We start from the raw sequence: 25,975 nt of genomic DNA on the forward strand, positions 1-25,975 counted from the left end.
CATGGTGGCTGGTGACCAGTAAGTCAAGGAGATGTCCCTGGGATGGGGAGGGGCCAGATGCCTCCCCACCACTCTCAAGGCCCATGGTAGGGTCTTGCAGGCTATGCTCCCAAATAAGGGGAATTTGATTTTATTGTTTTTCTGGAAAGTGAAAACTAGGGTGGACTAAGAAAACCAAGTGGCAGGAGGAGAGGCATCTCAGGAATGGGCAATGACCGCAAGTACCACGGTAACCAAATCACTCGTGGAAGAAATGAAAAGCCCACGGGATGAGCGAGAGTGAGCTCCATGCGGCCATCCCATACAACCACAGGGCATCCTGGGAAGGATAAACTAGGAGGTGGTGGGATCAGTGTGGGGACAGAGGCGAGCAGGGGAGCAGAGGGCCTGGGCGGGGTCTCATGAGCACAGCCCAGACCGGTCTTGAGGATTTCCTGCCTCAGCCTCCTGATCAGAGCAGCTGGGATCACAGCCTCTGCGCCAGGCCCAGCTCCATGGTGTTTTTTATTTTTTATTTTTAAAGGCATTACTTAAAATGATTCTGTATGGTACTCTTATGGTGGATGCTTGTCTTCCCACTCAGAATGTCCAGTACCAAAAGTGAGCTCCAGGATGGACTGGAGGCTTTGGACAATGATTACACAGCAGTCCTGGGTCCTCAACCTTAGCTGCATTGTACCCATGAGAAATGTTAAGATTTGTGGAAACCACGAGTGGTGTGTGTGTGGGCCCCACACACTGACTAAAACTTAACATTTCACTGCAAAATCAAAATATATTTTAAAAAAGACTCTCAAGATGCCTGTTACTACACCCCTGAGTTTGGTGCATCTGCCTTGCTGCGCTGAGACTTGGCTGTGGAGCCTGCCAGGCTATTCTTGCTTTGCTAGATCTGCACCTAACTTCACAGTCTGCCACAGCTTCTCACTGATGCTGCCCCACACTGCCACATGGTGTGCCTTGGACGTGGTGAGGCAGCGAGGGATGCTTAGGATCCAGTAAGTTACATCTCGGTCTTAGTTAAGAAGCTGGGGAGAGCCAGGCGGTGCTGGGGTGCACCTTTAATCCCAGCACCCGGGAGGCAGAGGTAGGCAGTCCCTATCTCAAAAAAAAAAAAAAAAAAAAAAGGAACTGGGGAGGGCTGGAGATGTGGTTGACAGGTAGAATGCTTGCCAAATATCTGTGGGGCCCTAGGCTCAGTCTCCCAACACACACCTCCACAGATATGACATCCCCCCCCCCACACCCACACACTCCACAGCAAGGTGACTTGAGTAGCTCTTCATCATAACCCAGCAATGTAGCCAAATGGATGATGGGAATGAAAGACCCCAATCTGTGAGAGCCCTCCTACATAGTAGGTTCTTGTTTAAGCTGGACATACATCACAGTAGCAGCGTGAGTGCCTGCCTTCTTGGGGATCACCCCTTTTCTGGGAGGGTTATTGGGTCCTGAGGTCCTAACATGCCCCAGCAGCTGAGATTTAACAAGCCCTCTTAGGAATGCAGACAAAGATGTGTTCAGCAGGTGAGCAGTGTGGATCAAAGCCTTCTGTACTGCAGGCGCTGCTAAATGTGTCCAAATGAACAAGAATCTCAGACATTTGTAGCAGAGGCTTGTGGGCTAGTACTCCTTAGCTCCCTTAGGAGGAGGGAGATTTCGTTGTTTGCTCCTGTTTAAAGAGAGATTTGCCTTTGATGGGTTTAAAGACACAGAATTTACTGGAATGCTCAGATATTCCAGCATCTACGGTTTTGTTATGCCAAACATAACAAACAACGGACTGAAAATGAAATGTGCAGTTTTGTGTGTGTCGGTTTTTTAAAATATTTATTTATTTATCATGTATACAATATTCTGTCTGTGTGTATGTATGCAGGCCAGAAGAGGGCGCCAGACCTCATTACAGATGGTTGTGAGCCACCATGTGGTTGCCGGGGATTGAACTCAGGACCTTCGGAAGAGCAGGCAATGCTCTTAACCGCTGAGCCATCTCTCCAGCCCCTTGTGTGTGTCGTTTTTAAGGTCAGGGATGACCCTGTATAAACTGTTGCTTGTCTGCATTGTGGAGCTTTTAAATCAGGGAGCTACTATGCTCTGTCCAGTAACACTCCTTAGAACGGTGGGAGGATGGTCGACAGGCCAGGCAGTGCACGCCCACAGAAGGGGCTCCTACCCCTTCCCTCCACCCCTAACCGGCTCACCTTCATGCCCTGAATGTTCTTAAGCATGACATCCCCGATTCTTTGGTAATCTCCTCTGATGTGGGCATTTGAGCGGCCTTCCCTGGGGCAGCAAAGGGAGAAACACAAAGTATTAGCAATAAAACACCCACTTTGATATCTCCCTTCTGATCACCCATCTGGATCCCTCACCAGTGACTCCTGGTGCTGGAAAGAAGAATTCCTTTTGCATGCACTGGGGAGGCTGTGGTAGGAAGATCTGTCTCAGAAAACAAACCCACAGAACTCCATGTGTGTGTGAAGGAGAACCTTGGTTGGATCCGGTAGAACTGTTTCCCTTCTACACACGGGTTGGGGGATCGGTCAGCATAAAGGTCACTTACACCATTGGCTTCTGAACTGATTCAGTCCTTGAGACTAGCAGATACAGGCAGAGAGCAAGGCACAACTCCTAAGTCAGGGCTTCTGTCCCAAGAGCCCTCAGCCAGAAGGAACAGTGACTGAGGACAGTCAGGAGAGCCATTCCTGAAGAGGAGGGGCAGATGACACGGAGCGGGCAGGACGGGTGGCCAGCTGCAGGGGAGGTGGTGAGGGGCCTCCCTCACTTGGAGTACTAGGGTACCGCCTTGGCACCTCAATGCCTGCCTCAGCACCTCAGTGGGCATTCCTAACTCAGGGTTCAACCAGCAAAGAGAAAAGGTTTCAGTATTTACTGAGCATTCCCACACGCCCAATGATATGACCATGACTTAGGCGCTGGCTCAATTCAGTCCTCAAAGCAAACTTGAGAGACAAGCGCGGACCAGGGAAGCTGAGATCCACCCCGCCCCTGCCATGAGGCAATGAGCTTGCCCTTGGCCACGCTAGCTCGGTCTCTAGGGCGGCACCGCCACACCAGTGCATCTCCTAATTTAGTGGTAAGAACGGAGTTGATAAGGCTTGCACTGACACCCACTGCTGAGGCTACCCCGAAGCCACTTACAGCGAAGAGATGAGCTAACAAACGAGACGGTGAGAGCCAGGCACGGATGTCAAGTTGAATATACAGGTGCCCGGAAGCAATAAATGAGCCCGTGGCTGAAGTGACAGAGACGGGAGCCCCTGATCCCCCGGCACTGAGAAGGGACTTCTGGGGCTGCATGTGACGCTTTCTCTAGTGGGTGCTTCCGTCTATGGCTCACCAGAGAGCTGCAGGGAACCAGAGTGGGGGTGGGCAGGACCTGTGCACAGGTCTCATAAGTCCAGGAGCGTTCGTGCCAGTGGACTGGTGACTGCCTCCACCTGAGCCCCGGTTTCCGCACCGGGCACTCATGGACACTGTTTTACCTGCACACACGTGGCACAGAACATGAATGATGCTGACAAGGACCAGGAACATCTGGGTCTCTGAGGCAGCAAGAGAGTGTACCTGCTGTGCCCTCCCCAGGAGGCTGTACCTGCTGTGCCCCCAGTCACTCCCTCCCATCCTGACAAGACTCTGGAAAGATGTCTGTTAACCCCTCCGCTGCCTCTCTGCTCCCCAGGCTACTCCCAAGATGCCTGCATCCTTTGGGACTCCACAAGGAGCCCCCTTCCCTTCCTGCCTCTCTCCTGCTCCATCCCGCTCTATGTGGTTTCAATCCGTGATGCCAGCTCTACACTTCACTGTTCTTCAAACCTCAGGGTCCATGTTTCTCAGACCTTCGGACGGCTTTCCAAGGGCCACTGGGGATGGATGACTCCTGCCCCTGACTCAGACCCAGGCTCTTCCCTGGTAAGCCTTGGCCTACAGCCAAATCCTGCTTATAATTCCATCCCTCAGATGCAAGTTTGTCATGTCCCTGGTGTTTCTGGTTGTTAAATGCCCACTGAGTATACGGGCCATTTTACTGATCCAGACTTGGTTGGTCATTTAATGTTTGCTCCACCTAAACACTTGACACAGAGAAGGAATTAAATTCGTAGGACGTCTAGCCTAGAGGATGCCTTCCGTTGTTCCGAGGCATCCTGCTGCTCCTTCATCTGGGTGCCTCACATCATGAGGTTCTGGTCAGAGCTGGGAAGTTCTTTCCTCTCCCCCCACCCTACATAACAGAACCGAGAAGAAATTCCACTCAAAGGAAGACTCTTCTCTCAGCCGGATGTTCAAGTTTTTGACAAAATGGCATACACTCAGACAGAAGTGAGCTCAGCTTACACATGGGGATGTCCTGGAATCTGCCTGCATAGATGACCTAGAATTTACAAATGTGTGTGCCATTTGGTGGCACACGTATGAAGTCTCCTCATGCAATTAGTACCAGCTTAAATAAAGCCCCTCGTTCAAGACAAAATCAAATTCAGATATGTAGAGGGCAAAGAACAAGAGTGGAAGCCAAACTTAATTATTTCATGCCCTCCATTTTGAGGTGTGATCTCAAACTTGTGGTGACCCTTCTGCCTCAGCTTTCCAAGACCGCCAAGGATTACAGCCATGCGCCCTGGGCCTCCCATGTCTGCCAACTGTTTACTTTAAAAAATCTACTACTCTTAAAACTTTCAGCAGAGGACTTTCCTTCTTACGTCTACTTGTTATCAGAGCTCTTTCCCCTCCCCCTGTGCCATCTGGATTCTTGCTGTACAGTGAACACTACGTGGGAAGCAGTGATCAGTCCCCATGTAACACGGAGCCACTGATACTGCCCCCCCCGTTATTGGGCGTCAGCTCTGGATGATGTCATGGGAACAGGCTGCAGGCATCTAGCGTCTGCCCTGCCCTCTCACAGCAGACAGAGCCCTCGGGCAGTGGGTTCAAATACGGGACAAACCCCTGGGACCAGGGACAAGCCCCAAAGTCTTGCTGCCCCATGTGAGACTCAAGAGTGACCACTCTCCTCCATTGGCTGCCTCTAAGTCTACAAATCTAAGGCATGTGTCTTACTAAGAACAGCCCAAAGGTCACTTGATTATCAAGATCATGAAAAAGTCATTATAACTTGTCCAGAACATCCTCCGGATGTTAACCCCACAAGAAAAGGGTCCTTGTTTGGAAGGCGGGGCCACATAGCTGTTGTCTGAATAGTTACCACACACTAACAGAGTTGAAAATTCTTTTGACAATTTCACTAGGAAAACCAAGGCTCACACAATGTAATTAATTTACTTCCAAGAGCAACTACATGTGACCTCAGCAAAGGACCTTGCATGCAGACACACGGGGACAAATGCCACACATTTCTGAGGCTTTCTGGTCCCGAAGGGACACTTCTTTCACCAATGTGAGCTGGTCAGTCATTTGGCAGCAGACCAACCAGGAAGGGACTCTTGGACATCTCATCTGATCCTGCACTGTTTTCAGGGGGACCCTAACCTAGTTTCTACTCAGCTGCCCCTTCTTGGTAACTGTGTGTGGCATGCACAACCTAGCGTGATGGTGTTCATATGATCACCCATGGCTCTCAGTTCCCTTCTGCCTGTCTGCACACTGGCAGGATTTGCCCACCGAGCCTCGGCACCAAAGCAGAGTCCCCGTCTACCTTGGGGGTGGGGTGCAAATGTTTTCCAAGTCATCTCAAACATGAAATCTCAAAGTTGGATGGAATGCCCACCCATCCGGAGGCTGAATCCGAGTGGCTTTCTCTGAGTGTGTTTAAGCAGCTGAGTGAACAGTCCCTAATGTTTAAAAGGAAAAAGTATTCCAGCCACTTTTCAGAAGTCAACAAACTCGTTACTATATTTGGGGATGGTGTAAGCTGGTTTTTGCCAGCCTGAAGCAGCCCTTGGTCCTCCACTTCTGCTCAGGTGTGATTGTACGGCAGTTGACATTTGGAGAGGGACAGGAGTGTTGTCCAACTGTGTGGCCTGCGCATCCTAGAACATTTCCTGGTATTGGTTCTGCCTGGGAAAATCATGGTGACCACCACACATGTACCAACTCTGAGGAACTTTTGATGCAGGGAAAACTCTAGATTTCTTTCTTTTAACAGCAGTAATTGAAAATGGCAATGGGCTGGTTGTGGTGGCACATGATTCAGTCCTAACACACAGGAGGCAGAGGCAGGGGGATTGCTTTGAGTTTCAGGCCAAGATGGCCTGATCTACAAAGCAAGTTCCAGGAAAAAACAAAACCAAACCAAAAAAATCCCAAACCTAGAAAATAGCACAAAATAAAGTCTAGAGTTTGATACCAGCAACATGACACCATTGATTTCTTTGTTTGTGACCTACATGGACACAAATATAATGCTTACTGAAGGAGAAAAGAGGGGAAGAGGTCTGTGCAGGAAGTCTACCACATCAGCAAATCTAAAAGTATTCCAGAGTCAGTCAACGTTTTAGAAAGCTTAGTTTGGGCCCAGGAGATGGCTCAGTGGCAAGGTCAGAAGCTGCCAAAGCCTGAAGACCCAAGTTCAACTCCTGGGACCCATGTTAAAAATGCTGGAAATGGCTGCTTGCATGTGTTAGTCCCAGACAGAAGGTGGGGGCAGCAGCATCGCCCAGAAGGTGGGGGCAGCAGCATCGCCCAGAAGCACGGGGGCCAGTTAGCCCGGAGTGCATGGCACAACAGACACAAGAGACTCCATCCCAGTCAGAGGGCAAGAACCAACCCCTAACTTTGTCCTCCGTCCTCCATACATCCACCACGGCAGGAACCCACCCACCCTATGTATCATGCATACATATACAAAGTAACAAATTCAGAACGCCTGCTGTCCTCCTTCCTCTGTGTGGAGCACAGAGCTTCTCTTGTATGAAACAGTCCTAAGAGGACAGACCCCGACGCATAGTTTAGACGCGAGCACATACTGCCCTGCCATGGACGGCTAACCGTCTACCTGACTCCGCTGTGAGCGTCCAGCTGCGCCAGGGGCTGAACTCAGGGCCTCCTCCTGTGTATGCTAGCGAAGTGTTTTTACAATGGAGTCGTCTTCCTGGTCCCCACGTTTGTTCCCTAACTATCTTAATTAACACGAGCCAACCTGTGTTTCCCATGTCACAATAAGTCAAAGTATAAACCCCTACCTAAATCGTGTGTGTGTGTGAACAGCTGTGCAAATTGGCCTCCATAGGAAACTCGACTGTGCCCCGTTCTTCTTATCGACTGTATTCAGTCTGAGGTTGTCTGTTTTATGCAGGCATTATTGCCTTTCATGTCCTCCAAAGCCAAGCTGGCAGGAAACGGTTTACAGAGCAGTTCAAGTAGGTTCCTGGCTTTGGGCCTTGGGTAGGAAGACATGGCAATGATGGGAATGCCTGTTCTAACACCTCAAGCCAGGAGGCTGACTGGACAGACCCCGGGGCCCACAGGGTCTGTACCCAATGACCTAAGAAGCTCCCACAGACTCCGCCTCCCAGAGCTCTGCTGAGCCTTTCCAAGAGCTCCTTTGGGGATCAATCCTTTAACAAGCAAATCCGAGGTGCTCAGTCATTCCTGCAGTCATGCACTTTTGTCACGCTTGTAGACAGAAGGAAGAAAAATAATCCCCTCTGAAATGCATACCAAAGAATCCCAGATTCAGCATCTTCCAGAGGCACTGGGTAGGGGTACCAACCGTTCCCCAAATACAAATCTCATCCCCAAAGTTCACACTAAGCAGGGCTGACAGGAGCCCAGCAATCTTCATTTTTCAAATCCCTCCATGGCCTTCATCACTGGCCATACTTGGAGTTTGCACCGTGGATAACTACTTTCCGGAAATGGACAGGCGCCCTCTGCTGGAGAGACAGAGTGGTGGTGTGCACCGCTAAGGTGTCTGCTGGGCTGCTTCTCAACTCTTCCCTCTGGCACAGAAAGGACAGTACTCACGCTTCTCACAGGACTAGCCTACAGGCACCAGAACAGTTGTCATGTATTGGAGGCTGAGGCCCCTATTCTTCCAGTCATTTCATTCTGGATGGGATACAACCTCCCTACTTCCTTTTTTTGGGGACAGGGTCTCTCTGTGGTCCGGGAACTCACTGAGATCCATCCTTACCTCCCGAGTGCTAGGATTAAAGGCCTGCGCCACCACCGCCTGGCACTGCCTCATTTCGAATGTGAGCCTCAGGTTGAATGTTTTGGCTTCAGACTGTCAGCAATCCTCCTGCCTCTGTCTGACAAGTGCCAGGATGACAGGGTGGAGCCCCTACCGTTCCCACTCCCCATCTGCCTTCACAGGAGGCAGCAATGAAGTGAAGTCTGGGAATGCCTCACGCTGATGGCGATGCTGGTTCTTTCTTGCTCAGCCCCTGTTGAGTGGAGTTCTACATTTCTCATTCTCAGCGAGGCCAAGGGTGTACTCTTTGTGTTCATTCTGATTGTACTCTTCCCATCCCACCACCACCACCCGGGCCTCTTAGTAAAGCCTGCCACCTCCCTCTCAAAGGGAGGCCATTTTATACCACTGAGATATAAAATGCTACAAAGCCAGGCACCACTTAGGTCATGCTGGACCCACCCGCTGGTCTCACAAAGACCCCAGTCTAGCACCATGAGAGGTACGAGCCACAGAGCAGGCTCCTTCAGGACCCACAGTCACCAAGTGCACCCTCCCCGCCTGCCACTTCTGGTCAGAAAGCAAGGAGGGCAGAGCACACAATGCCTCTGTGGCTGCACACCACACAGCGGCTCCACTGCAGCAGGAGCAGCCCAATGCCTGCTGCACATCACATGACAGCTCCACTGCAGCAGGAGCAGCCCAATGCCTGCTGCACACCACACAGCGGCTCCACTGCAGCAGGAGCAGCCCAATGCCTGCTGCACAGCACACAGCGGCTCCACTGCAGCAGGAGCAGTCCAATGCCTGCTGCACATCACACGACAGCTCCACTGCAGCAGGAGCAGCCCAATGCCTGCTGCACACCACACAGCGGCTCCACTGCAGCAGGAGCAGCCCAACGTCTGCTGCACACCACACAGCAGCTCTACCTCAGCAGGAGCAGCCCAATGCCTGCTGCACACCACACAGAGGCTCCACTGCAGCAGGAGCAGCCCAATGCCTGGTGCACATCACACTGTGGCTCCAATGCAGCAGGAGCAGCCCAATGCCTTCTGCACATCACACTGTGGCTCCACTGCAGCAGGAGCAGCCCAATGTCTGCTGCACATCACACAGCGGCTCCACTGCAGCAGGAGCAGCCCTTTGCTATCTTTCCTGCATGTTCAAATGCATGCTTGGCAGACAATCAACCCTCCCCACCCCTGTGCATAAGCCTGCATATAACATCCTTAAAAAGCTTCATAATTTTTTTTTCTGCAAAAGGCTCTATTTTAGGTAAAGTTTTATCAGATTTTTCCATTCTACAGTATGCAAGAAATTTCCAGTTTATATATCTTCATCTCCCAGTTCAGGATTTTATTTGGTATTTAGTGGAGAGCTTCAGTGTGATTTTTTAAAATATTTATTTATTATGTATACAATATTCTGTCTGTGTGTATGTCTGCAGGCCAGAAGAGGGCACCAGACCTCATTACAGATGGTTGTGAGCCACCATGTGGTTGCTGGGAATTGAACTCAGGACCTTTGGAAGAGCAGGCAATGCTCTTAACCGCTGAGCCATCTCTCCAGCCCCCCTCAGTATGATTTTTAACTGCTTTTTTATTGGTGATATTTAGGTCACCTTAATGTTTTAATTTTGTGATGATGTCTTTGCTCATGTCGTGATATTAAAATATATCCTTATGGGGCTGCAGAGATGGGTCAGCAGGACAGGGTGCTTGCTGGACAGCCGTGAGGACTGGAGTTGAGGTTCCAGCTCCCAGGCATCCACTGACATCTTCCGTCCTCCCTCTGCTCACAGGTGACTGCACTTGCACACAGACATGCATGTAGACTTACACAGGCATGTGCCTGAGTGTGTGTGCATGCGTGTGCGTCCACACACATGCACGCACCTAAAAACATTATACCCTGTGCTGTTAGGTTGGCTCAGTGGATAAAAGTGCTTTTCGCGTGTCTGGTGACCTGCGTTTGACCTCCAGAACCCACATAAAGGTGGGAGAAGCAGTTCTGCAGCATTGTCTCTGAACTTCGCATGCACACTGTAGCCTGTCTACCCACAGATACCATGCACATCTACAGTAACAATAAAACAAAAATATTTATATCCTTATGATAAGGGAAACTGTGTGTGTGGCACAGGCTTTGTATTTTCAAAGCATTCTTTAAACTCTTAGATGCAGTACAGCATTTTCTATGTATATGTATGCATACAACATACACGCAACATATAAAGCGCACGGCAGTGACATGTCAGCTCACAAATCCTTCGCATCCCTCCCCACCCCACGGTCGCCTAGAAGCAAGCACCCCGACTTCCAAATAACTACGGAATTGGCAGAAGAAAATGCAGTGATATTTCATTTGTATTTCAATAAATACAGCTTGCCTGAAGATCAGAGAGTAAAACAGCCCCACAGGTCAGCCTTACAGGCAGTGGTGGCACACACCTTTAATCCCAGTAGCCACGCTAGTTGCCATAGAAACTGGACGGTAGTGGTGCACGCCTTTAATCCCAGCCCTGGAGAGGAACAGAAGATGGGAGGAGGCAGCTCTCACACAGTCTCATTCTGAGATCCCTGGAGGCAGGATCGCCATTTCGGACTGAGGTCAGGTAAGAGCCCTTGGTTGGCTGTTTGCTTTTCTGACCTTCGGGTTGAACCTCATATCTGTCTCTGGATTTTTATTATTGTGCTATATGAACATATGGTTTGAAGAGTTTGCAATCAAAGGTATTTGCTTTTTTTTTTTTTTTTTTTTTTTTTGAGACAAGGTTTCTCTGTGGAGCCCTGGCTGTCCTGGAACTCACTCTGAAGACCGGGGTGGCCTGGAACTCAGAGATTCTCCTGCCTCTGCCTTCTGAGCGCTGGAACTAAAGATAGTACCACCACTCCGTGTTGTTGTTACTGTTTCCCATTGGAGATATTTTAAGGATGGCTTGCTTCAGGCCCATTTGACTTCATCTCTGCTGCACACATGGGACAAAGTGGAACTCAGGGAGGACGGAGGGAGCAGGGTGCAGACAGACACACAGACTCAGACTTGTCCGTACTCACCACAGGGCAAGTCGCTGCTCGATTTCCTTGAGAAAATTAGTATGAAACTTGTGCAAAGGTTCAAAATTCGGGAAAATGAGACTTTTCAAGGCTTCGGGCATGGCGTCGTCTTTGCTGACCGTGCTCTGAAACCACTGGGGACAGAAGGGGGACAACTCAGACGCATGCAGGGGGTGAATGCTTAGGGAAGCAGGAGGCCACGCACCTTCCCGTGGGATCCTGAGCACTCCAGGACTGTCCCAGGGAGGCAGGCCTTCCTGATCCCCCCGACTCCAGGACTGTCACAGGTGGGGGGGGGCAGGCCTTCCTGATCCCCCCTCCTCTCCAGGACTGTTCCAGGGAGGCAGGCCTTCCTGATTCCCCCTCCACTCCAGAGCTGTCACAGGTGGATGTGGCCTTCCCAATTCCCCCTCCCCACTCCAGGGCTGTCACAGGGAGGCAGGCCTTCCCGATTCCCCCTCCCCACTCCAGGGCTGTTACAGGGAGGCAGGCCTTCCCGATTCCCCCAGCCCCCTCTGACGGGAAAAGCGCCTATCTCTTTGTGACTGCTCTCTCCAATGGTTCCCCATGGCTTGGTCAAGCCTGGGCTGAACTCAATGAGCAACTACTTGAACCAAGTCCCCTCTCAGGCCAGCTCACTAGGGAATTGTGAGTTCGGGATCATAGGTTACTCTTTGTTCATCCCGTAAGAAGCTGCCCCGCCCACTCCTTCATAAAAATGCTGGGCATGGGGTGGCACAAACTACCTGTCCACAGCACACACATCAGCGACATGAGTGGGAACCGGGTCCCAGTACTTGCAAAGCACCAAACACAAACCTCATCCCAACCGTGTGGGTGTATCCCTCTTTATGGGCTATATTCTTCTGCAAAATCATGGGGTCCAAGTGCCCAGGAGCCCCCAGCTTGGCTCCTAAGACTGGAGAGGCCAGAGGACAGCAGTCAAAGGCTGCTATAAAGAAAGATAACCCGAAGTCTCCCTCAAGCAAACACGATCAGTTACAGACGATGGGCAAAACCCAGAAGACAGCAGGCTGTCTACTTCTGTTTCCTCTGCTTCAGGAACGTCTTTCCTTTGCGCTCAGAAACCACCATCATAACTTTTTTAAAGAGAAAGTTCCAAATTAAATACACGATTGTCATCAATTGCCATGCCCATGATCAGGATCTATTATAATCCTCGCAGTCAGGCAGGCAGCCTAACTCCTCAGCGCCCCGCCTCTCCCAGCAGCGGGAGCCGAGAACTAGTTTAACCGCGATAAAGAGCTGTACACACCGAAGCGATGACCTCGAGGTCCTTCAGGTACGTTCGCTCAGTGGTGGACACTTCCTTAGCAATGAAGTAGGCCTTGTCGGTCGGGAATCTCTGCGAAATCCAGAAGAGAACAAAGACTGAGCAGTCACGTTTGCGTGGCAGTCTCTGAGAATGCCCTGATTGGAGATGGTGGTTCACTGACAGGTAAGTAACGGGTTAGCTACGATCAAATCTAAAGCTTACTTCCTGTGGGGGGTGTGTGTGTGCGCACACGTATCTGCGTGTGACACGTATGTGCATGTGTTCACTGACAGGTAAGTAACGCGTAGGTCCCTTGTTAGCTACAATCAAGTGTAAAGCTTACTTCCTGTGGGGTGTGTGTGCGCACGAACATATCTGCGTGTGACACGTATGTGCATGTGTTCACTGATAGATAAGTAACAGGTAGGTCCTTTGTTAGCTACGATCAAGTCTAAAGTTTATTTCCCTGAGTGTGTGTGATGTGGGATGTTCTTCTGTATGTGTGTTGCTTTTATTAGTTAATGAATGAAGCTCCTTTGGTCCATGGCAGGGTAGAATATAGCCAGGCTGGAAGAGATCTATGGAGAGAGTAGGCGGAGTCAAAGCAGATGCCGAAAAATGCAGAGGCATGTAGCTTCCCAAAAAGCAAGAGGTAACAAACCATGAGCCTTGTGGTGAAATATAAAATATTAGAAATGGGTTACTGTAATATGTAAGAGCTAGCTAGAAATACACCTAAGCTATTGGCCAAACAGTGTTGTAATTAATATAGTCTCTGTGTGATTATTTGGGTATGTGCAGCCGGGAAATTAACAAACAGTCTCCGTTTACATGGGCGTGTGCTGAGGGAGCAGGCTAAAAGATGGCTTTTGATATATAAATAGTACTAGAGGACTCTTAACTATTTAGGCAAGGGTTACGCAATCTCCAAGGAAACTCAGCCATGAGAAATCAGCAACCCGAGACCTGGTGCCATGAGCTGGCAGAGCTGTGGTTGAGGTGTTACAAGGTGGCATTTGCAGTGAGTGTCAGTGGCTGGATCAGGAGATGGGGATGGCAGTGTGCCTTGGCTCCCTGGCGCCTGGGACTCAGATGGGCAGAGCAACCCAAAGTGGGCCACTATTCACGTCTTGTTTTTTCCTTAAGCAGTAAGCAAAAGGAAACCTTGACAAGTGTCATGATAGATTGTTTGTAATCTAATAAGGCTTGCCTGAAGATCAGAGAAGCAGAGTCGTCAATCACTGGGGAGTTCTTACCTCTACCAAAGCTCAGACCGAAGGGATGATCCTCTCTCTACTAATCCCCAGACTGCACCTGTCGAGCTCTTGTGTCCTCCTGCCTTATATTCCTCTCTCCTTCCAGTCACATCCCTCCTCTCCACCTTCCTAGTGCTGGGATCACCTTCGTGTGAGCTCCGTTTCTCTTTTAGACAAATTCAATCTCGTGTAGCCCAGGGTGGCTTTGAACTCACAGAGATCCATCTGCCTCTGTCTCCCAAGTGCTGGGATTAAAGGTGTGTGCCACCACTGCCCCACCTCTATGGCTAACTAGTGGGTTAGCTCTGCACTCTGATCTTCAGACAAGCTTTCTTTGCTACAGCACAAATACCGCGACAGACAAGACTGGGGGTATTCATGTTCACAGCGGTGTCATTCACAATAGCGACACACGAGACGAATAAAGACTGCACCCCGAGGGCTGGGTCAACAAAGCGTGCTCCATCGGCACGATGGCTCCAGCCACGTGGAAGGAGGCATTCTGATCCACGCCACAGAACAGGGATGGACCCCAAGGACGTGAAAGAAACCGGTCAGAAACAGACAGCTGCGGTGAGCAGTCTGGGTGGGTTGTCAAGGAATGGGGAATTATTAGTAGACAGGACAGAGGTTTTCTTAGGGGCCATGAAAAGGCTATAAAAACGGAGTCCTAGGGCAGCTGTATATTGAAAGCCGGCATGTTTTACGTTGTGGTTATTTTCCTACCCCCCCTTCCCCACGGATCTGCACCTTTCGCCGGCCCTCATCCTCATCATCGGTCCTCGGGCACGCTTGGTCATTCAGGAGCGGGCTGACCAAGGGGGAGGCCTGCTTGGTGTCGGGACTCAGGCTGGGAGACAAGGTCGCGTTGGTCGGGGCGGCTCCTCCCTGGGAGTTGACGGACAGCTCTGAAAGGTGAGGACTGCCAGTCAGGGAGCCTGTTCGGGGAGGAGAAGTTTTAAAAGAAAAAAAAGAGTAATTTCTTCTGGGATTAGAGGGTCCTTTCCAACGGTTACTTCTGTAAATCTTAGAACATGGCTACCACATTGCAAACGTAAGGCACTGCTTTCTAAGTTTCCCGCCCTCTACGTTGCAGCTGCCTTGAGAGGAAGGGTACCCGGAGTCCGCCTCCCTCAAGGCAGCCCCAGTTACGTAATTAAAGGTAAGACAGAGAGACCTCTGCACAGGTCACAATTAAGGGTGCTTAACAGCATAGCACAACCCTATTTTCATCTCATAACTACTACTTCTGCTTCTAAAAACTACTCCAGGGAGTCGTGGTATCTACGTCACAGGGAGACACAGAACGAATGCTTAGCACTAAGCTAACAGGCATCTAAAGCAGCTGGTGTGATCAGGACAGGGCCACATCTGGTGACGATGCGTCACAGCTAACAGCGGCCAAGCAGCTAATTCCCCACGCTACAGAGAACAGAAGCAAGCTCGGTGTACCTGGTGATGTCACTCCAGTCTGCTACTGTTTGGGACAGAAACACTAGCATTACACGCAACGGTGGTCATTTAAAGACGCAAGCTGGAGATCCCATTAGCATAGTTTCCCTTTGTGAATCAGGAGTGACAGGCCGTAAGTTAGTCCTCTAGAAAGGATAGTGTGTTAAACAACAGGAAAACGCAGGTTACCTATTACAGACAGTCGCAGACGTTACACACGGGACGCTCTGCCGATAATCATTTTGCAAGGATCACGTAGCCTTTGAGGCTACGTGAGGTGTTTCAAAGCACACTTCTAAGTTGTGTATTCAGACCTGATGTATTGGTAATTCGGATGCAGAGTCAACACTGGGTGAATGATTTTCGATGATACGGGAATGAAGGCAGTGCCTGCCCCCACGTTCAGTTCCGATCCATCGCCCCTTGCCACCCACTATTTGGTTAAGGATCTCCACAGGAAAGAGTTTTCTGGGGATATCCTCACGCCCCTGACATGATTTTCTCCCTCTTTAGTTGTTCATGTGGATTCTGGAAGTACAGGATACAGCAGCCTAGAGCGGGGCTAAGGCAGGGCGACAGCGACTTTGATCCCAGCAGGTACAAATCATCACGAAATCACTGCATCTCCCCTGCTCCCAGGTTGCTCTGTGAATGACATCACCCACACAGAGGTGAGGAGCCACCGCACCCAGAAAACAACAAAAAGCAGCTGCCATGCCTACCAACAGCTGGTCAGTCAGTGATCCTTGGAAAACAAGATTAGAGAAGGTGAAGGCTTGCAGAAGTCTGAATTTAAAAAAAAACATCCTCACATTTGAATAAACCTCATTGAAATGAAGTCCTGGTGTTAGATACAGGCCCCAGCACCCCCACACACCACCAGATCCCAGAAATCCCGGAGAAAAAGGCCAGAAATCACTTCACAAATGTCAATTTTATTGACACTAGTGCACAACTGCATACAATGGTTAGGAAAGAACGGAACTTGTTAAATAGAAATAGTGACACACTGGAATTGCAATTCTTTTAAGATACTACACTACTCCCTTAAAAAAAATTCACAGAAAAATGTTAGAGAAGCAAAAATTCTGGCAGTTTGTGTCAGATCGAAACATCCCATGCATTTGTGAGTGGCTGAGAGTCACTGATTTGTCCACCAGTCACCTAGTACATGTGGGGCTTACCGTCAACTCTCAGGAGAGCATGCTGGGCCTGGGGCAGCAGTGACACGTACAGAGAGAGGTGGAGCCAAGGACAGAGAGTTGTTAGAGAGCTGGCTTCAGATGGGGCAGGCTGCCAGGAGACGGTTACCGGGCTGTGGACAGCTTCCAGTGACAGAGAGCAAGCTGTCACGCGGAGAGAGATAAGGTGCACACATTCAGAGATAACCACATCCACCCTCCACAGGTGAAAGGGGCGTCCCCTGGCTAACCTCCCCCAGGCAAGCTTGCAAGTTAGCTGACTGGGCAGACTGGAAGCGCATAAGGCTACAGACGGGTTCCTGGAGAGGTGACCTGATACCTTTTAAAGAAGAGAGTTGGTTAGATCTGGAAGAATTCCCATTGGATAGGATGATGGAAGGCCGGACGTGGATGCTCTGGTCACCGAAGGTACAGATAAAAGCTGGCACAGCTCAGGTCTGCCCACAGGGTTCTATACACACGGCCTAACCACGTCTGATCATCTGATTTAAAATAAGGTGCAGTCTGGGGTGGTTAGTTCCCTTTTCCCAAGAGCAAGAGTGCAGGGTGTGTAAGCCGCCAGACCAAGATGTAGAGGAATATGGACACTCTGACCTAGGGATCCACCAGGAAGGCTAAGGAAGGAGAAGGCCCAAGTTTCTGCAGTTCCACTTCACAAATACCAGCTGGACCTATGGAGACGAGAGGTTTTGAAACTTTCCAAGTGCCTTAGGGCCCCAAGAAGAAGTCACTGCTCGCCACTCAGAAACCAATGAGATATGCTGACAAGAGCAATTGGTGAGTCATTACAATTCCCTTATTAACCTCGGGATGGGATGCTTACAACCCTCTGTGCAAACCGGTGTCCAGAAGCAGGCGTGAAGGGTGTGTCTAAAGCAAGCCATAGTTCAAGGTTACACAGAGTTAGTGCGGCTACACAGAATTGGTTTTTGGATGAAGTTGCCCACGTTTCCCAGGGAAAGGGTTAACAAAGCTTGTTCAGCCTGCCATCTGTTTGGATGGCACAGTCCCAGGGGATGGGAGCAGGGAGAACAAACACAGCAGCCACCTTCACCCCTGCTCAGTGCAATGACTGAGCTTGGGCTTTTTTTTTTTCCGCCAAATGACTTTTCCCTGATAACAAATGGACATAAGGTAAATTTCTTTATCAGTGAGCTACAGGCAAATACATCCACAGGGCCCTCTGAGGAAGCGCCTGGACAGTAAGGCAAAAGGTGGGAAGAAGTTTAAATATATTACGGAAAAGATCAATTGCTCACTAAACCTCTGGAAATTTCGAATGGCTTAAAATTTTTTTTTTCCTTACTTCTAAAAGTTGTCCTGCATTATCGTAGGCACTCAGGCCAGTAACTCTCAAGCCCCTATATCTCCCAACGATTTCATTTCTCCTCGCACTAATCTGGACGAAGAGGTCCGAGTTTATGTCATCCCCAGTGGACAGCAACCCCAGCCAACAGTGCTCTTGAGGCGTGCAGTTCCGGCAATTGCCTTTTCAATCTCCTTAAATGGACACTTCGCCGTCCCACAAATAGTTATGTGACTTCAAATTAGCCCTGCTGTATTCATGGATTTCAATCTATCACCCAGCTCACAGCCTGCCTTTATAGCTTTATCGTTTTCATTTAGAATACATTCATAATTCTTTTCCTGGCCTACGGGGAAGCTGAGCTCAGAGTCTTGGGACAGGCTCTTCATCAGAAGAGATGAAATAAATGGCCGTGGGCAGAAGAGGGGTAGTGGCTTCTAGAAGTGAGCCAGCTTCCTGCCTGTCCCCTCTGAGGACTGGGCACAAGCTGCCTTTTGACCATCCACGTCTTCAGCTGTGCCAAAGCCTTGTAAACAAACTTACCTGATTCTAGGAAAGGAGAGAGAGGAAAAAGAAAATCTATTTCTCAGGTAGTTGAAACACGGAATTTCAAATACTTCTAGACCTGTCCTGTCTTGTAAATGGTCAGTAAGCTAATGTCCAAGTTTTAACTTGATAAAAAGGTTTTGTGTGTTTTTCCTATAAAAGAGAAGTAGAAAATCTCACAATTTAAACACTAGAAGCTCACTGTTTGTTAGGCACCAAAAATGAGAACGTGGATGGCCATATATATAATCTCTACTTTCAATTTTTCCTACTATTCCCTCAGATAAACTTACTTCTTTTCCAAGTTTCTAGATCCTACGACCCTTTCTCTTGTTCATGACTCTAAAATAAGAGAGTTTACCTAGGTACGCGGAGTATGTCAGAGGCATGCGTAGGAAAGATAGCAAAAAAATTCACGGCTCTTTTAAAACTCACAACCTCTCGCTAAAAGAGAAGATAACAGAACCTCACTGGCGGTGGCCGATTCAGAGAGCTCACCGTCACACCGAATCACAGATGGCTTGTGGTGGTCGCGTCCCTGCCCAACTGACTCCATGGGAATAGCTAGCAGTACCCGCCTGAAACAAGGCTCCCACATGGAAAATCAGATCAGTTGACCAAGGCTAGAGACGGTATCCTCTTCTTGATACCCCTTAGGTGGCTGGGGGTAAGTTACATGTGCCACGCAGACCCAGTGTCTTCTAAGGAAAGCAGCTAAGCACACCCCTGTCACAGTTCACCATCAAGCCATTCAGAAAAGCAACCGGGACACAGTGATGCCCGACTTGCAGAAATCGAGAGAAATGTCACTAAGGGTCAAATGGCAGCGGATGCACATGGCTGTTCTTACTTATAGGGCAAAGACGCAGGAGACGTCCTGCTTTGTTTCAAGATGGCAGGGAACTGGTGAACTTGGTGGCGCTGTTTGGGATAAGGAACACGGAGCCTCATACCAACAAAAAAATTACCATCGTGTATGAAGGACAAAGACTCAGCCATCAGTGGGAAGGAGCAATTAAAGTTTTTTGTTGTGTTTTTGTTTTACAGCAAGATGCCTGTTAGAACAAGGTTATAAGGCCTCGAGTTTAGATTAACATGAGATATTAATATCATGCAAACAGTTTACATGAGTTTGGCCTTCCATGCGTGGTCACCAAACTCATGGTTCTGAGAGCCAACAGAGCGCTTCCTGGTGATAGAATCCATGCTTTGCCGAGGCCGTGCGCTGGCCCGCAGCGCAGAAGGGCAATCAGAACGCATCCGTGCGAGCATGCAGTGAGGGTGCCCACTGAAAGGACGAGGGGCTTACCCGCTGGAGAAGCTGCAGCCCACACACTACTCCCCCCCAACAAAGCTGGTCCACACCAAGGGTCTTACTCCCATTGAGAACAGCTGTGTGAGCCCCCAGTGCAAGCTGCTGTCAGGGATGCGCTCTGCTCCCGTGATGCCGTCCCCCCTTTACAGCAATCCTGCTCTCTTCCAAGGGCTGGCCCCACCCCCACAGCTACCCTCGTCTGTCTACCTTCTCCCAGCACCCTTATGAATATGTTTCTGTCTGCCATCGAGTGAGCAGGATTGCTGTGTTCTAGAAGAAATGGGTATTCCAGGTACAAACCGGTATTTAAGCAGGGTTTTGGGTTGTTTTAAAGAAAGGACACCAAACAGTGCTCCAACAATGCAAGGGACAGAAGGTACCGCCATGCTCCAAGGATCAAGACAGAACGTTGTAAAGAAAGGTTTCTCCCCCAGGTAGGTACATGCTGGCAAAACACTGTGTACAATGGACAATGGAAAGAAGGGTTTCTCAGATTTATTAAACAAATGACAAAAATGAGAATGAAGTCCCCAGCCTTTCTACTTGAGGATTAATTCAGTGCATTAGAAAATTTTAATACAGCATATCATTAGCTCGAGGATTCAGTGCACATACAGAGAGAACAGGAGGGAACTGTGTTATAAACACGGGCCAAGCTCGTGAGCGTTGGTTAGTTAGGCCTGCAGCAGCTTCCCAAGGCAGGAGGAGGTGAGAGCAAGGGTGACCCTTTATCCACTCTGGGTGCTTCTGGAGAGAGAGGCTGGGCATCCTTAATAACCGAAGGGCTAAGTGTGGCCTTCCTGGAACCCCGCAGGCAGAGGGGTCAAAGGAGCTACAGGTGCCGTGCTCATCAGTGAGTGACGACAGACGGGTCAGCACTGCACCACACACTCCTAAGTGACCTTCTAATGTGTGCTACTTGAGAGCCGGCTGACCCAACGGAGACTCGATGCCTCAGGGCTCCCTGTACCCTGCGTGCCCCATGCCCACTCCAGACTCTGTACGCGCCTGCTCCAAGCTCTTTGCGTTCTGCAGTTTCCCACTACCCTTCCATATCCTGCGCCGGCTCCTCCGGGCCCCAGCAGGAAGCATCACTAGCTTGGCTCCGTCAAGCTAACCTTTCCAACCCCATTTTCAATCGCGCTAGATCAGGTTTCCCAAGCCAACAGCTGAGCTTCAATCCTCCTGCTGCCTGGAGCCATGGCAGAGCAACCAACCTGACCGAGAGCCTTCATGAAGAAATGCAAGTACTGCCTTCAGGGGAAGTCACCATCCAATACCACAAGATGGATGCAGGGGAGCCCCTTTTCAGGCTATGCTGGGAGGCCATCATGGGCTTAATGTAGTCATCCTGAACAAAGGAAAGCCTAGGCTATTTGGAGAGTTTGCTTCCCTGGCTTCTGGTCAGGGGTTTAATTGTTTCCTGTGTGACGGGCTTCACCCATGGCCTTCTGGGAGTGCTATGCTGCTCATTCCTAAGGACCCGCACCCTTCCCTGCCCCTGCCACAGCTGGCCCACGTACAAACCCACACTTTCAACCCTTGCTGCCAGGAGACACACAGAAGTCTCCCTAGGTTACTAAAGGAAGAACCACACAGCTTTCTGTCTGATCGTTGGCAACCAGGCCATAAGGATCTTTGATCTACACTCCGTGTCTGAACTATTATGAAACTTTAAAAACACTTTTCACTGTTACCTCTTTAAGAAAAAAACTGATATTAAGTGGCATGCTAACTGTGGTTCGAAAGTCAGGACTTCCTGCTAACAACCAGCCCCTGGTAGTCGGTCCCAGCAAACTCATTTCCTTGTCTGACATTTCGGCTGATCCCACGGAAAGGGGCGGATAACCAACGAGAGCAGTGACAGTCAGTGCTGAGACGTCACTGAAGTGATCTTTAGTCGGTCACTGCTCTGAGAAGCCAGTGCCCCCTGATCATGCCTTTCCCTCTGTGTGTTCCTCTGGGTTTAGCCAATGTGAAGCCATAGTCTGTTCTTGATCAAAGGGACTGGCTCAATTATAATGACGTTTATGAAAACTCCTGCATTTCATTTTCAGAATGTGCAGCAATAACAGAACAGACTGGAGCCAGGCCATGGGGTGAAGGCCAGCCCTGAGGGCTGAGGGATATAGAGGAACAATGTGTGTGTGTGTGTGTGTGTATGTGTGTGTGTGTGTGAGAGAGAGAGAGAGAGAGAGAGAGAGAGAGAGAGAGAGAGAGAGAGAGAGAGAGTCAGGAAACAATTTCCTTTGGGAAGGTCACAGCGAGGACTGGAAATTCTGGCTAACCAAAGTACAGGGCCCAGGCAAAGCCAAGCCATCAAGACAAGAACACAGAAAGCAAACTACACCTGCCTGGTTCATTCCTGCTCAGCCTACCTGAACTCAGAGGCTCTGCACTGAGGACTGAGGGCTAGCGCTGCCCTTGGATGCCCATTTTAAGTGGGAAAGCCGACCACAAGCACATGGTCGGCAAGTCCAGACAGAGCAACGACAAAACAGACCTCTCGGCACATTTGATATCATTTTACCAATGCTAAGAATGTTTCCTGTCTGGATTTTATCGCTTCTTCAGAAAAGGGATGCAAGGCTAATGCGACCCCTCCAACTCCAGGGGACCAGAGTGGCTGACTCTGCATTTTTGTTATTCAAGCCTGGCTTTTCTTTTTTTTTTTTTTAAGCGTGACACGGTTTAAACCGTCAGCGATGTTCTTGAGCAGAGAGTGGTTATGATTCACATCTGAAGCGCACTGCGTGAGGAACCCCTGGACATGAATCCGCTGCACAGACTTCCTCTAATTAGATGCCTGTCTAATAAAACCCCACCGATGGCACCCAGATGACCGTTCGAGGGGGCTCTGGAACTCATTAAATGCATCTCTTCATGCTAAAGGAATCTCTTCCTTTTCAGTTTGCTCTTATGGAGAATCAACTCGGGAAACCACAAACGCGTCTATACGTATTACACAATAAAATCCTACAAAATACAGTTATCTCAAGGGGCCCTAGCATAGGAAGCCCCCTGGAAATCCGAATGATCCTCCATCGCTAGTCTCTGCTATGTATTTTTTTTCACGGCCAACCCTATTGTTGGATTCCCTTACCTTGGTTCACTTTACACAAAGGTAGGTCCTTTGTAAGTCCCAGCTGAGACTCTGTGGGTTTCGGAAAGCCTCGGAGCCCGATCTACAGTGGGCGCACAGAAGGGCTGGGAAGGGTGTTGGCTTTGCTGCACTTCGCACGGGGACAGTGGGGAGGGTACATGACCCAGCAACCCTGCTACACTCAGCTCACTGCAGGCACGCATTCCCGGACTCGTGTTCTGGAGTCTTTATGAGTGGAGGATAAGGCTCCATTCTCAGCATGACAGGGTACGTGGCTTTGGAACAAACCTGTCCCTAGTTCTTTTAGGCACTAATAACTTGCTGGGACTGTCGCCTTCACAAATTCTAGCCAAGAAAGAGAAATTAAATTGCTCAGCTGGTACGAAACCAGTGAAAACTCTGCCGTACACAAGCAAAAGGTGATGCCAGTCACCTGGGCACACAAGGACAGGTCAGCCATTTGAAAACACGGAGGTAAAACCACTTCTGTAGGAAAAGGCAAAGCAAAAAGACTGCAAGAACATGCTTGGCCCTTAAGGGTCATAGGTACGATTTCTGCTATATTCACACGACAAGATCAACAGCACGCATTCCTGTTTCAGTACAGGAGAGATATGGAGAGATAAGGACAAGTCCTCTAGACAAATCACGGTCACAGTTAAACCAATCAAATGACTCAAGCTCAACCCCTAATGGACTTCAGTTTTCCTACGGCAAACTGATAGCTCTTCTTAAGACCAGACAGAATATACAAAAACAAGTTAAATCTGAAAGCACCCTAGAGTAGGAAGAGTGGCTATTCATATATACCTATCCTTGTCATTCAGAATTTTCACATCTAATTTTAATGAGAAATGCAGACAAGCGTCTCCAAAATTAAAATGTGGAGCCTGGAGAGTCTGAGGGCATTTCCTATCCCAAGAGAGAAGAGCTGACGTCAGGTGACTAAGGGGATGATCGAAATTTTGAGGCACAACACTTGGCGCCTTGCGAAGTCGCCTAACCCCCAGGAATGAGCTTGCTCACCCACAGTGAAGGTTTGCCGAGGTGAATGCCGAAGCCTCCACCAGGCTCTGCAAGCTTTCTGAACGTACAGGTTATCTACGGTAAGGTCGGTAAGGTCGGGGGAGACTGCCTCCACGAACAACTGCCGACCCCTCTCCAGTCACGTTAACTGAATCAGCTGATCAAGGAAAAAGCAAAAAATGCTTGCATTAAAAAAAGAAGTCTTCTGAATATTTAAAACTTGGCTTCTCAGCATTCCTGCTGACAAGATTCTGAGACCTACAAGCCAAGCTTGGCCTCACTTCCTGAACAAGCTCGGCTTTCCCCCTGCGATACAGCTGCGTGAGGGGAGATCTCCTAACGCCAGCAGCCTGGCGGCTCACGGAGGGTGTTACAACTCTTCTCAAAAGTTTGTCGTTACTTCAGATCTAAAAATGTTTTTCTATGATTAAAAAGTTATCAAAGACTGAAAAATACGAATGGAGGCATTTTTAAGACAGCTCTTCATTTGTGGTGCGGTCCTCGTTCTCCAGTGAGCAAGGCAGTGACCCCCGCTAACATTCTCACTCCACCCTAGGAGAGTCTCCAGGGTCGTCAGGTCTGACAGAGAACGGACCCTGGCTGTCCCCACAGAGCCGCCTGGGAAGTCCAAGCCAGAACCCTGGCCAGCAGATCCAGTCTCTGGGGTGAGAATCAGGCACTACTTATCTGAGAATGGCTCAGGGGACGCCACAGGACAGTCAAGGAAAGCCAATGAGAGAGTTGAAGCCCCAAGCCCCGTGATCTACAGCGCAGAAAGGCTGGGTGCCAGGCAGGGGCCTGCACGGTTTTGAAGAAGTCACAGAAATATCCAGGTGGGATGGCTGTTCATCGGAGTACAAAAGTCAAGGGCAGTGTGTGACAAACAGGCGGGCAGGCACGTGGCTGTTAGAGACAACAGTGCCCATGGCGAGGTACTGATTTTCTCTACCTTACCACGCAGGAGCATTTCTGCTTCACCAAGAGATTCTGAGAGTCAGAGATCCATTTTCTAAAAAGAAGCCTAATGATTTGACCCAGTAATGTAAGCCCCAAACAAATGAGCAAACCCAGGTAAATAAATGGCCACGTCTGGGGATCTGACAACATCTATAACATTTCACAGGAAACCAAAAGGACCCACGGTCTTCCTTGAGATATCCCCTTACTCTCCAGAATGATTTCACCAACACAATCTCAGCTACCAACCAACTTCCACTTGGCCTCAGATTTGTCCAGGCCTCCTTACAGGTCCCAGAAGACGACCCCCCCCCCCCCCTTTGACAGAGGGGAAAGACATGTGAAGGTCAACACTTTTCTGTGCCCTCAGTGACATCTCAAAACTCTCAGCCAACAGGAAGGGAACCTGCACACACAACTGAACACAGAGAAAACGACCATGTCAACACGATACACTGTTCACACTATCTGACCCATCATAAGCTAATTCCTGCTCCCTTCAGCCAGCAAAGCAAACCTTCAGCAACACCTTGCACCACGCTTTCTAGAAAGCAAGTCACGCGTGTGACGTTTGCGCTCCTTAAAAGTAGGGGGAGTCAGGCACGACCCATAGAGGTGTGCCTATCCCAAACTTCATCTAACAAATGTTGACTAGAAACAAACAAGTCACTGAGACGGACTCTCTGTGCGGCAACCCTGGATTCTATGACTATTTAATCAACAGCTGGCCGCCTGCCTCCCCTTCTTCCTCACTCGTCCTCCCCTTCTTCCTCACTCAGCCGCAAGCCATGCAAGCCCTTCTGACTCTTCCTCTTGGATGCAGAGCTTGGACTGGTTGGGCAGCCAAACGCCAAGGACTTCCTCGAGGGGCTCACCATGGCGGAGTCCGAATCACTGGATTCAGTCCCACTGCCGGTGGAACACTCGGTCACTTGCAGAGGTGCCAGCTGACCTACCACACTGCCGGCGCACACAGCCTGCTTGAGGGAAACCTCTGAGGTGAGGCCTGTCCCAGAGGTACCATTGGCTAGCATCCTACCCTGGGGAGCAGCCACGTTGGCCAGCCCTTCCTCTTCCTGGTCACCAAGCCTCTCCATGGCCTCTGGGGTGGGGGCTGCCTGGCTAAGGATGAGCGGATCTGTCTCTGACTTGTTATACCTGCTGGGAAGATTCCGCAGGTAGGGCCTTTGCAGGGCAGGGGAACAGTCTTCGTAGGGAGGACCCTGCTTTGGGGTGGTATCTTCTCCCATACTCTTTCCCCTAAGGTCATATCCATTTTCAGAAACATAGCCTTGGGACCCAGTTCTGTCCCAGCTCATATCTGGACTTGAACTTCTGCTGCAGGGGGACAGTGGGGTGGC

At 49.8% G+C, this 25,975-nt stretch overlaps 1 protein-coding gene across 2 annotated transcripts in view; it reads right to left on the reverse strand.

Annotated features, from left to right (window-relative positions):
• Positions 1–25,975, reverse strand: part of Farp1 (FERM, ARH/RhoGEF and pleckstrin domain protein 1) — a 223,976-nt gene that overhangs the window by 12,229 nt on the left and 185,772 nt on the right. For both annotated transcript variants that reach the window (XM_038310311.1, XM_038310313.1), the window contains exons 14-17: positions 14,458–14,645; positions 12,452–12,541; positions 11,176–11,309; positions 2,205–2,286 (exon numbers count right to left, since the gene is read on the reverse strand). In XM_038310311.1, coding sequence (XP_038166239.1) covers positions 2,205–2,286; positions 11,176–11,309; positions 12,452–12,541; positions 14,458–14,645 — 494 coding nt within the window. The remainder of the gene's footprint in view (positions 1–2,204; positions 2,287–11,175; positions 11,310–12,451; positions 12,542–14,457; positions 14,646–25,975) is intronic.

Source organism: Arvicola amphibius, chromosome 13, assembly GCF_903992535.2.
Source record: "Arvicola amphibius chromosome 13, mArvAmp1.2, whole genome shotgun sequence".
Taxonomy (NCBI): Eukaryota; Metazoa; Chordata; class Mammalia; order Rodentia; family Cricetidae; genus Arvicola; species Arvicola amphibius.